This window comes from Dama dama, chromosome X (assembly GCF_033118175.1).
Source record: "Dama dama isolate Ldn47 chromosome X, ASM3311817v1, whole genome shotgun sequence".
NCBI lineage: Eukaryota > Metazoa > Chordata > Mammalia > Artiodactyla > Cervidae > Dama > Dama dama.
The window spans coordinates 147745528-147757985 of NC_083714.1; the positions used below are offsets into that span (position 1 = coordinate 147745528).

Sequence of the window (12458 nt, forward strand, 5' to 3'; positions counted from 1 at the left end):
CACATTCTGAAGTGCTGGGGTTAGGGTCTTAACACGTGAATTTGGAGGGGGAAACAAAATTCACCCCATGACAGAGTGTAAAAATCATAGTCATCAGTTAGATTTGTACAATTTCTGTCAAAAAGGAAAGTAGTGATTTTACCAGTCTCAAGCAAACAGTTACAGGCAAAAAATGAATAGGTGGACTTTAACTGCTGTCTTAATTTGGAGGAGAATTTAAATGGTCTTAATTTGGTTGAGAACTGCACCCTGGGTGGTCTGACTCAGACCACTTACAGGTCTACCCTTGAGGGGTTTACTCAGACCTCACAGGGGTGCTCCTCCTGGCTGGCCAGTCCCCTTGCTACCTGAAGGAGGAAGTGAGGTGGTTCCCCAGGATGCAGATAGCACAGCTCGAGATTTCTGGTAATGACAAGGTAGGGGGATTAGGGCCTGTGGAATCCCCTCCTCACCTTGACTCCTGGCACTGCCTGGACCTTCTTTGTTCTCTGACCTCAGCACACAGTCCTCAGACCTCTGTCTTCACCTCCTGGTTCCTGGAGCTCCTGTGAGAGAAATGGAGGTGACACATCGAGGGTATCCTGTGGCACAGCCTTGGGCCTTCTGTGATGGTAAGAGGGGTGGACTCTGTGAGGTCCCCCTGTTGTGCAGTGGGAGGGCCTCTTGGGGCTCCCTTGTAGTGCTCAGCTTTCCCCTGACCAGCCTGATCCCTCACCTTTGGCAGCCTGCAGTGAAACTCGTCTGCCTACAGTGCGGGAGACCAGGGTTTGATCCCTGGGTCGGGAAGATCCTCTGGAGAAGGAAATGGCAACCCACTCCAGTACTGTTGCCTGGAAAATCACATGGATGGAGGTGCCATGTAGGCTACAGTCCACGGGGTCGCAAACAGTCAGACATGACTGAGCAACTTCACTTCACTTCACTTCAGTGAAACTCAGATCAAGACCCGAGTCTGAACAGAAATGGTGGTGGGGCCCCACATGCAGCCGCACCTGCCCAGGGCCTCCTACGGGTCTTAAGCTGGTGAGATGCTCGGTCATCAACTCCTCCTAACATCCTGCCTGGCCTCCCAGCACGGACCACGGAGGTGGGAGTCTGCTCAGTCCTCCCTCGGGGTTAGGAAGTCCAGCCTCTGCCTTCTGCCCGAAAAACCTCACCTCCCGAGGTCCCTAAGTCAGTGATCAAAAAACTGCTCGCCCTGCACACCCAGTTCTAGAGCTTCCAAGAGTCCCCACAAGGGCCAGGATCCCTGCCTCCCTGTTGGGGTCTAACCCCCTCAGTCCATCCTTGCATGGAGCCTGAACTCCAGGCAGGACCAGGGACTGTCCCATGCACCATTTTGAGACCTCGCCTCTTTCACGAGGTCCCCAGGCTCTCTGAGACCCTCATGTGAGGAAGGCAGACATGCCTAGAGTGCTCTTCTCACCCCAAGGTCTTCCAGATGACTACAGGGACAGGAATCTGTGGGGTTCCATCAGTCCTCAAGCAGGGTCCCCTCAGTCCTCCTTCAGGCACCTCACCTTGCCTCCGGGCAGGACCTGGGATTCTCGGCTCTCCCCAGCTGAAGCCCGGCTCCTTATACCAGGGCCCTGGTCTCTCCAAGACTCGGATGTCAGGAATTCAGCACATGCTTATTGCATGCATCCTACCCCCATGGTCACCCTGGACTGACAACAGAAACGGGCTTCTCTGAGGACTCCTCTGACTTGGGTCCAGGGTCCCCTCAGTCCTCCGTCAGGGTCCTTAACTTGAAACTTGGAGGAACTGGGCTTCTTCCCTCTGCTCACCTGAGGCCACACCCCCTATCATGGGTCCCCAGTTTCTCTGAGACCTGGATGTCAGGAAAGGTGGGCATTCCCGGGTTCGCCAGGGCTCAAGATGAGGTCCCGGAGGGAGGATATAAGGAACCCCACAGATCCCTGACCCTGCTGTCAGCCCTGGGCGACTCTTGTGGTGGGATGAGCACTTGGCAGCCTGTTTTGACTTCCACATCCATGTCTCAGAGACATTAGGCAAATGTGAGAAGGGGCAGGGCCTCAGATGGGCAGAGGGGAAGATCTTAGTTCTTTTGAGAGTCAAGGTGAAGACACTGAGGGGACCTTGGACCCAAGAGCAGAGTGGGCTCTGGGAAGACATAGGGCAGATGAACACATGCTGCATTTCCTGACATCCAGGTGTCAGAGAGACTGGGGACCTGGTATAGGGGGCTGACTTCCCATCTTCCTTGTCTCTGAGAGACTGGTGTCCTGGTGTAAGGGCTGGGGCCTTAGTAGGGGACAGGAGAGAATCCAAAGTCCTACCCAGAGACAAGATGAGGTCCTTGAGGAGGACTGACAGGACCCTGAGGGAGGACTGATGGAACCCCACAGATCCCCACCCCTGTCAGCATCCCTGGGAGCCCCTGGGGTGAGAAGAGCACACTAGGCCTGTGCTGACTTCCTGACATCCGGGTCTGTGAGAGACTGGGGACCTGGTATGAAGAGCAAGGACTCAGGCGGGGAGAGGACAAGGGCCAGGGGAGTCAGCTCTTCCCATCAGGTGACCAAAGTATTGGAGCTTCAGCTTTAGCATTAGTCCTTTCAATGGATATTCAGGGTTGATTTTCTCTAGGATTGACTGGCTTGGTCTCCTTGCTGTCCAAGGGATTTTCAAGAGTCTTCTGCAGCACCACAGTAGTACTATTTTATACACAGTAGTGTGTATCTGTTAATCCCAAACTCCTAATTTATCCCTTCCCCTGCTTTTCCCCTTTGGTAACCATAAGCTGTTCTCTGAGTCTGTTTCTGCTTTGTAAATAATTTCATTTGTATCATCCTTTTTTCCACATAAAAGTGATATCACAGATTATTTGTCTTTCTCTTTCTGACTTACTTCACTTAATACGATAATCTTTAGGTCCATCCATGTTGCCACAGATGGTATTACTTCGTTATTTTTCATGTCTGAGAAGTATTCCTCTGTGTGTGTGTGTATGTGTGTGTGTGTGTGTGTGTGTGTGTGTACCACATCTTCTTTATCCAGTCATCTGTTGATGGACATTTAGGATGTTTCCATATCTTGCCTGTTGTAGATAGTGTTGCAATGAATATTGGGGTGCATGTATCTTTTCATATTAGAGTTTTGCCTTTTCCAGGTATATAGTCAGGAGTGGGATTGCTAGATCATATGGTAGTTCTGTTTGTTGTTGCTTAATGATCCTCCATACTGTTCTTCATATTGACTGTTCCGATTTATGTTTCCACCAACAGTGTACAAGTGTTCCCTTTTCTCTGCACACTCTCCAGGATTTATTCTTCATAGGTTTTATTGATGATGGCCTTTCTGACCAGTATAAGGTGATACTTCATTGGAGTTTTGATTTGAATTTGTCTAATAATTAAGAATGTTGAGCATCTTTTCAAGTGCCTCTTGGCCATCTGTGTCCTCTTTGGATAAAGGGTCTTCTTTGGAGAATGGCTTTTGTGACAGGGTCACACAGGCTGGGTGGCTCAACCTGTGAACTGTGTTGGTTCAGGAGGCTAGGAGCCAAGGTTGAGGTGTCAGCTGACTTTGGCTCTCATGAGGGCTGTGGGGAGAGTCTGTCCCATCTCTACCACCTCACTTCCAGGTCATTGCTGGCCATGGTGGGTGCGTCTGGGCTTGGAGAGCTCTGCCTTCCTCTTCACCCAGAGTTCTCCTGTGTGCCTGCCTGTCTGTCTGTAAATGTGTCCTTCATATGGGGCCAGGCATCCTGTAAGAAGAGGGTCCATCATAATGGGCTCAGGTGACCTCCATCAGCTCTGTGAAGACCTTTCCTTTGTCTGTAGTGTCACACTGAGGTACTTGCAATTGAGATTCTAGCACCTGACTCTGAGGGGCATGATGTGTCTCCTCATACCCTACAAAGGCTTTGAGGGAGGAAGACACTGGAATGTTACAAGTATGGAAGGATGACCTTCATGGCTACTGGTAGTGAATCCAGAGGTGAGGAGAGCAGGCCACCAGGGTAGGAACCAGAACTCATGGGACCTCATGGACCTATGATAACTGTGGCTCTGCTGTGTTCAGTGAAGGAAAGGCCTGGGAGGCCCTGGGCTGGGTTCCTCTGGGACCTTGTCCTCGTCCTCACAGCCATGTGGAAACAGAGGCTCCCTCGGAGGTGCTGAGACCATGCTGAGGTTCAGGCCTGTGGCTCTGCTTCTCTGACTCCAACCCCCTCCAGTAAACAGGGACTCCTCTCCAGGTAAAAGAAAAGAAGGGAGATTGGAGGTGTGGTCAGGCCCCCTGCAGTCATGGGCTATCTTTCTATCTCTCAGCATCTCCCCAGCCATGGAATGAGGTGATAGTAACCTAGCAGATTATTTGAGGTTTGAATTCTGTGACCCCTGTGTGGTGCTGTCCCAGGCCCTGGTGATGACACAGAGTGTGCCCGTCCCAGTAGTCCCTGAACTCCTTTGTTCTTTCTCGAGTTTCTGGGTGAGAACTGTGGCATCAGCTGGCAGTGGAGGCCAGGGTGTGTGAAGGGTTTGGAGGAAGGTGGCTCCCAAAGGCATGGGGAAGACACCTGGCAGGGCCGTCTGAGGTCCAGGGCAGCCCCAGGGCCAAGGCCAGATTGGTTAGCATGGAACTGCCCTCAGTAGCCCTGGGCTGAGATGGGGGATCTGCAGAGCATGGGCAGGGATGGGGCCGGGAGCCGAGCGGTGGGGTGGTGGCCTGGGTGGGGGAAGTCAAGCCCAGGACAGTGCCTGTCTGTGCTGGGAGAGGACCAGAGCCCAGCCTCTGGGCTGTGAAGCCAGGGGCTTGCCCTCCCTCCTCAATGCTCCCAGTGTTTTGGGGCCCTCTGTCTTGGAACTCACCACGTGCCTCTCTCCTGCTATCTCGTCCTCCTTCCTGACCTCCCCACCATCTCCATGTGATGGATGTGTCCTCTGGGTCACCATCCACCTGTCAGCAGACCATGTGGAGACAGATGGAAGGAGTCAGCCCTCTCTGACCACCATCCCCCATTTTGTGTCAGCAGGCTTGAAGGAAGCTCAGGTTCATAGGGCTGAGGTCCAGCCCAGGGCTGTGAGCTTGGAGACTGCTGTATCAAGCTCCAGACCTTTGTGGTTCTGTATATCTGCAGCAACAAGAGGCCCTGGGAGCCCTGGGAGCCCTGGGAGCCCTGGGAGATGAAGTTTAGCTGTCTGTCCTTCTGACAGCATTTTGCAGGTTTCGTCTTAAAGAGTGTCAAGACCCTGGAGATACAATGGTGGCCCATGCTATGTAGACCCAGCACTGTACCCTGGCTGTCCACATGGTGCACCGGGGACTGGGAGTACGTGGCCTGGTGGGAGCTGCTGAAGAAGAGGTTGGGGGTGAGCCCCGCCCAGATCCAGGCCTTGCTGTGGGATGGGGACAAGTTTGGCTGCACAGTGATTGTGGGCAAGTGATGCCCTGCCCTGCACTGCCTGGCTGTGGTGCTGCCCTGGATCTCAGCCAGGTTGTGATCATTTGTTTTCTGTTGAACCAGTTGGTGGGGTGTAGAGGGGACTGAGAGTTCTTCAGAGGGACAGAGAGGGTGCCTGGGCTGGGAGACGGTGGCTGGGTTCCCTGACCACCACTCTGGGCCTCAGTCCTCATTTGTGCTCTGAGGCAGAGGCACATCCAGGTCTGTACGTGGCACTTGCCTCTGTGTGTGTGTGTGTGTGTGTCCCCACGTGTGTGTGTGTGTCCCCATGTGTGTGTGTGTGTCCCCACGTGTGTGTGTGTCCCCACGTGTGTGTGTGTGTCCCCACGTGTGTGTGTGTCCCCACATGTGTGTGTGTGTCCCCACGTGTGTGTGTGTGTCCCCACGTGTGTGTGTGTCCCCACGTGTGTGTGTGTGTCCCCACGTGTGTGTGTCCCCACATGTGTGTGTGTGTCCCCACGTGTGTGTGTATGTGTGTCCCCACGTGTGTGTGCCCAGCAGAGACCATGAGAGGCAGCACAGCACCCAGCCTGGGAACCCAGGCAGTTCCACCCCCACTGCCTGCGGCCGGGCCTGAGCAAGTCCCCTGACTCCCCAGCGGTGAGGCCCCACAGCAACCCCTGTCTGCTGGCAAAACGTTTGGGGACCTGATGTTCACAGGCTCCCCACCGGGGCCCTCCTGCTCTGTCCCTGCGTCCTTCAGTGGGCAGACTGAGAGCTCCCCGTGGCCTGGTGGGTTCCTGGAGCACCAGGCCTCTCCGTTTCATTTTGCTCCCTCCCTCGCTTGGTCTTGCCCTGAATTCCCTTTGCCAAGGTGAGCCAGTCTGAATTGCTCAGCCAGAGGACCCAATTCACCTCGCGTCCCCTCCATGATACGGTCTTCGTCTCTAGGAGGCACGGCTTTGAATGACCCTGTTCTCTTTCTGTCTCCTGTCTTTGCACACAGGTCTTGTGGACACTGGGGACACTTTTCTATGCCCAGAAAACCTAGGTCCCGACGAGGTGGAAGAGCTGGAGATTCAAGCCCTGCTACCAGACCTGCGACAGAAGTAAATGACTGTGCTCGCCAAATCCCGCTGGCTGTTGCAGGCCTTGCCAGGGAGGGGTGGGAGGGACATCTTCCAGGTGGACATCCCCTAGCACCGGAACCCCTTTGGGCAGGAGTCCTGTCCAGACTGGGCTCTCAAAAGGGAGGTGACTGAGAGATCAGCACATGGTGACACCCTGAGTTCCCACCCCACCCTGGACATGCACATCTGGTTGTGTTTGAATCAATCATGCCCTGTGGTGCCCACTTGGTGTGGGGCCCGGGGCAGGGACTCCCCTCATGTGGTGCTGCTCTGGACTCAGTGAGAGTTTCTGGGCCTTTGACCTTTACAGAATGCTAGTGTTGCCACTAACTTTGGCTCTGCTGGATCTGGGTGGTTGAGAGAAACGTGTTGTTAGGAAATCAGTTAGTGTTTTCCCCTCTCTGTTCTGGTCCAAACAGTGCCCAGGGAGTAATGGGGGAAGGCTGGGGGCAGGCTGAGCATAAGCAGACAGTGAGGCCTCGGGCTGGTAGAGAGGCCCACAGGCCCAGAAACAGGCTGCAGTGTGTCCTTGCAGGTGACCCTTGCCCTGCTGTAAACTGTCTTGTGAGCCAAGACAAGGCCTGCATGTTGGACACGCTGCCTGTACGCATCACATCCAAACACAGGCTCGTCAATACAGCTGTGAGGGCAGAGCAAGAAGGACTGGTTTTCACCTTGTGGGAACCTTGTACTTATCTTTGGGTTTGGGGTCATGCATTTGCAAGGCTCTTGGCGGGTGGGGTGAGTGACCCTATTATCTGCTGAGCATCTTAGGGAGGGCCATGGATCGAGGGTTGGAGATGCTCAGCTGCTGATCAGAAACTTGTGGTATCATCGGGGGATCCTTGAGGAGCACCTTCCGCTTCAGGATGCATGACTCATGGAAAGTGACACCCCCACTGTCAGGAACCAAGGTCCAAGAACAAGCCCATCCTGTGCTGGCCTCTGCACTCAACTCAGCAACCACACTCTTGGCTGAGCATGTGAAATGTTGCTGCTTCAGAAAAAAGGGACCATGGGGACCAGACTGAAGCCTGCCTGGGGCATGGGCTTGTAGCCTCATTGGGCTCATCCTGTGCAGTGTGAATCACATGGACAAATATAAAGAACACAGACTCGCAGTTCTCGTTTGATACTTTACTCCCACAGAGTTTCACTTTAATTTATTAGAACATAAATCAATTTTTTTTATTACAAGAGAGTGATTTTGAGTGTCCTTAGGGTTCTGGAAGCTCAGGAATTTTGTTTGTGCTTGAGTTACTCACGGAGGGCACCCTTGTAATCTGAAGACTCTCCCTGCTACTCCTCCGCCTCAGAGGCCTCATCTGGGGCCATGACTGAAAGGGCTGCCATCATGGTGGAGTAAAAGGTCTTGTACACAGCCATCACCAAATTGTAACTTGGGTACTCCGGGGGGCTGTCGGTCAGTTCCCCTGCTTCCTCCCTTCCAGCAGTAGCCAGGGGTACAGACGTGGCATTGCTGGACATGCCCTCGTCACTGGGGCCACCCTGCTCTCTGGGGAGATGGTTTCCCCTGGCCCACCTGGCTTGATTGCACACAGATCAAAGGCCAGAGAACAGAAATGAGTGCAGGCTGGGGGTTTCTGGGGTTCCATTCTGGGCGTTCTTGTCCGTCTCTTGGGTGAACTCATGATGGAATCGAGGAGAGCATCTGGTCTCCACCGCTCGCTTCTTTCTCTTTGGGGTGGTTGTTGCGCTGGTGGTGGGCTGAGGGTCACCTTTCCTCTGGATGTTCTGCAGGAGGAGAGGCTTGTCTCTCTGAAAGTTGAAGTTTCAATAGATCTGAAAGGAAATGAATTACTTTAGACAGCAAGGGCGAGAAGAGCCTTCCTCACCACCCTCCTCCCTACCACCATCCTGGCCATGCCTAAGTATGGAGACAAGGTCTCTTCATTCCCGGCAGGTTATGAGGCCCTAGCACGCTGTTCCCTAGAGCTCCCCTGGGGCCAGCCTCACTTAAGGTGTTACTGGTGGTCTCTGGCATCAAGTGGCCCTGCAGGGTCTGGAGTCACCCCTGTGGATCCTGTCTAACGGGGGTGGTGGAACATGACAGACCCTGCTTCCTCCTCTTTCCTTAACTACCCTCTCATGATAACAATGTTCTTCTGGGAAATGAAACCTGTCCAGCACTCAGCTCATCTAGTCTAGTCTCCCCAGGAGGGCTTTCTACCTTACCATCAGCTTCTTCTTCTCTGCAGAGCACCTCGAAGGGCAGATTTTACTGAACCCATACAGGTTCATTTCACGGATGAAGCTCTTGATGCTGTCTGTCTTGGAGATCTGGTCTGCGCCCCTGAGCTGGAGGACCGCCGTCTGGAAGAGATTTGCCTCAATGACCACAGTGTCTCCCTTGTCGCTGCAGTGCACAGAGGTGAAGGCCGCATCCTCCATGATCATCCAGAGCTTCCTGGGGAAGGACAGCCCAAGGATGGTGTTGTTATCTTCCTTGTTGACCATTTCTGGGTTGGGGCCCTGTGGGGTCAAGTATACTTGGGAGCCCAGGTCTGGGCTCTCAGGTTGGTCACCCTGCTTCTCCAAAGCCTCCCTTGAATCCACGTTTGGAACCAGGGAGTAATCATGGGGGTCCCCTGCTGTGGGCTCCCTGTCAGTTGATGGGGCCAGCAGGGCTGCCCATGCCTCCTGAGAACTCTGACTAGCCATGGAGTCAGTTTAGCTCAGGAGCATTCTCTACCCAAGCATTGAATGCTCAGGGCAGAAGGGCCTCAGACCAGGGTTGGGGTGCCCCAAAAAAGCTCTCTGGAGAGTCTAGAATCTGGGTCATGGGACAGGCAGCCAATTAAGTGGTCAGCTTCCTTAATTGTTTCATTATGTCACAGAGGTGATGTGGAGAGGCAGCCTTGGCCCAGTGTGGGGGAGGCAGTCTGGGGACAGAGATGGGATCCCCAGCTTGTCTCTTGTCTGAAAGCACAGAAGCGTAGGTTTCAGGTTGCCTACAAATGCTTCCATCTGCTGCCAGTTGCCTTGTTTCAGGGGGCCAGGCCCTGGATGGGTTGTCAAATGTTCCCCTGTCTCCACTCCCCTCACTAGCAACATGCAGGCTTGTGGCTGGCTTCTGCTGAAGGGCTAGGCCCTGGCAAGTCCTAGGTCTGCTACCACCAAGAGAGATCCCAGGGGTCAGATGGGCCCCTGGTGACTGTCCCTCCCAGAAGATGGGGTCCATAGTGGGCTGATTAGCTCTGCCTGAGTTGATGCCCCCCTCCAATCCTTTTCCCCTACTGCCTTTATTGTCTTCTGACTGGTGCTGCTTGCTGGTTGGTCCCACTCAGTTGGCCCCAAAGTCAGATTCCTGTTGTCCTGCCCCCACTGCCCCCCAGGTCAAGCTCTCCCCACAGGAGGGCTGTGGTTGAGCACAGTGGAATGACCTCATATTCCACTTGATTGTTCCCAAGCACCTGAGACATAGATTCCCCAGGATGTCATGTGGGAGGACAAAGCCAGGTGCTCCACTGAGCTTACAGCCTCCCACATTCTGCCCACCCCCAGGCATCATCCCACTTCAGATCACACGCTGTTGCCTTCAGTTTCCAATTTTTCCATAAACACCACTCTGGTGGCCCTAGAGCGTTCACTTTGGGAACACCTGCATGTGCTTTTCCCCTCCCCAGAGCCTCGGATTCAGACTCCTTGGAGGCTGCTTTGAAAGCCCTGTTTCCTTTTGTCAGTGGGGTGCTTGGGCTTCTGCTACCTGCAGTCCTGGCTGCCCACGTCCAACTTGAGTCTATTTGGATAACTAACCTTTGAAGTACTTGACTGGGGGCTCAAGGTACAGCCTGTTCTGTTGAAAACAAGCACTTCACTGGTCCTCTTCAAGGCCAGCTCTGATCTTCCCTGCCCCTGCCGCTGTTCCCACCACCACTGTGGACCTGTTCTCAGTTACCCAGATGACAGGTCCATCAAATGATTTTGTTGGCTCATGGGTTAGGTGTTTTTCAAGGGCCCTGCTTTACACACACTCACTCCTAGGGACATGTCTGACTTGTTGAGCTATATGTGACCAAAGGAAGCCCCAGTCTACCTGTATTTGCAAAAGGATGAGAGGCTGGGTGTGGGCCACAGTTCTTGAAAAATCACTGTGTAGGGTACAGACTGGCACCTTGGAAAGGCCCGTATTCCAAGGCCCCAGGGCACTGTCTCCCACCTCTGCCAGTAGCAAGGTCATTTGCCCTGTGTGAGGGCCAGTCCCTGGTGTCTGAAAGGGGAGATCTAAGAGGGTGTGGAAGAAGCTCTCCCAGGGGCCTTTCTGCCTAAGGACTGGTGGCCTGGATGAGCTCCAGGTTTCGACTTGGGCTTCTCTGTGGCCTTTCTGCTTCTAAGCAGGTTGACAAGTCTTTGCATCTGGTCGGTTCATCTGACTGGGACATGACTCTGGAGGCTGTAAACATTGGTAGGGGCCCCTGGTGGCTCCTCAGAAGGGGACAGAAGGTCATGGCATCTGTGGGCAGCCTGGCTAGGTGGTCTTTCTTGCTCCCTTTCATGCTTGGGGCCCCTCCTCATGCCCTGGGCCCTGAGGGAGCTGCTTTTTCTGGTCCCCCTTCTCCAGGAAGCACCCAGGTCCTGGAAGTGGGTTTGTGTGTCACCAAGGGGGTCTTTGTCAGCCGTGGCTTGGGACACTTGTGTTGTGCACACACAAACTCTCATGGCATCCAAGACCTGCTTTTCTCACCCTCACTCTCCTGCCCCTGTGCTTGGCGTCTGCATGTCGATGTCCCCAGACCAAAGGCCCTCCACCTGCTCCCCTCCCTTGCTGCGGCTGCAGAGACCTGGAGCCTTGGGGGTCCACCTGTGTTCCCTTCCCTTCTGTATCAGAGGAGACTCCTGTAGGGCCTTATCCCAGTGGGCACTGGAACCATACAGTCAGGCTCTCCCTCCCTCCTGCTCGGTGAGAAGCTGGTCAGCCTGGCAGGTTCCATTGGGCAGGAGGCCCCATGGCAGCAGCAGGGACAGGATGCTGCCCTCACACAGGTGTTTGGACTGGACAAGGATGCCAGCCCCCAGCAGAGTCAGTTCTCAGCAAATCACAGAGCAGCCCCATGGTGCTTCTGATTCTCCTTGTCCCCTTCCTTCTGTGGGCCTGCTTTTTGTCACCTCAGAGGCATCGTGTAGCACTAAGAAGAGGAAGGCGTGAGAAGTTGGAAGGTCAGGCTGTGGCCTGGGGTGGGCGGGAAGGGCGGGGGCTCCAGAGAAATTGAGACCAGAGCTCTGAGCCCACCCTGGCCCTCACTAGCACACACGTGGTCTTGGGAAGATGCCCAAGCCCCGTGGCCTCAGGTCTCCATCTGTGATGCGAGCGGGTGTGAGGAGCCCTGTGTGTTGGGCTACAGGATGCATGTGAGTGATGAGACAAAGCTCACAGGGCCTGGTGACTGTTGGCCCTGTGAAGGCGGGGCAGGAATTTCTCACACTGTTTCCCCCAGACACTCCTCCACTCTCCACTGGATTGGGTTGGCTACTTTGTGGTCCAGGGTGGGTTAGAGAATATGCACCTCAATAGGATGTGGAATTCCTAATTAGCCAAACAGGATGTTTCATAAATAAAACTAAGAAGCTTTTCTACTTAGACCATAGTGGACCATAGTGTTAATCACTTAGTCATGTCTGATTCTGCAACTTCATTGACTGTAGCTTGCCAGGCTCCTCTGGCCATGGAATTCTCCAGGCAAGAATAGTGGAGTGGATTGCCACGCCCTTCTCCAGGGGGATCTTCCTGACCCAGGGATTGAACCCAGGTCTCCAAAAATGCAAGCAGATTCTTCATTGTATGGGCTACCCAGAAAGGCCCATTTCCAGTTAGAGGACCTGTGAAATTTGGGTGTGGAGGAGTGTTCCAGCAGGACCCAAGGAAATAAAAGCAAGAACCACTCTTTGCATGTGTCCCAGCTGGTCTTCCATCACAACCCTTACTTTTCGCCATTGCAGCA

At 54.1% G+C, this 12458-nt stretch overlaps 1 protein-coding gene and 1 pseudogene across 1 annotated transcript; one reads left to right on the top strand and one right to left on the bottom strand.

The window, feature by feature from the left end:
* Positions 1 to 5150: 5150 nt before the first annotated feature.
* On the top strand, positions 5151 to 6568 carry LOC133052935 (EOLA-like protein; annotated as a pseudogene).
* A 1493-nt stretch (positions 6569 to 8061) lies between these two features.
* Positions 8062 to 9180, bottom strand: LOC133052936 (heat shock transcription factor, X-linked member 3-like). The gene is made up of 2 exons (XM_061137721.1): positions 8695 to 9180; positions 8062 to 8277 (listed from the first exon to the last, which is right to left on the bottom strand). Exons 1-2 carry the CDS (start codon positions 9178 to 9180, stop codon positions 8062 to 8064), a joined length of 702 nt encoding a protein of 233 aa, XP_060993704.1.
* Positions 9181 to 12458: the final 3278 nt, after the last annotated feature.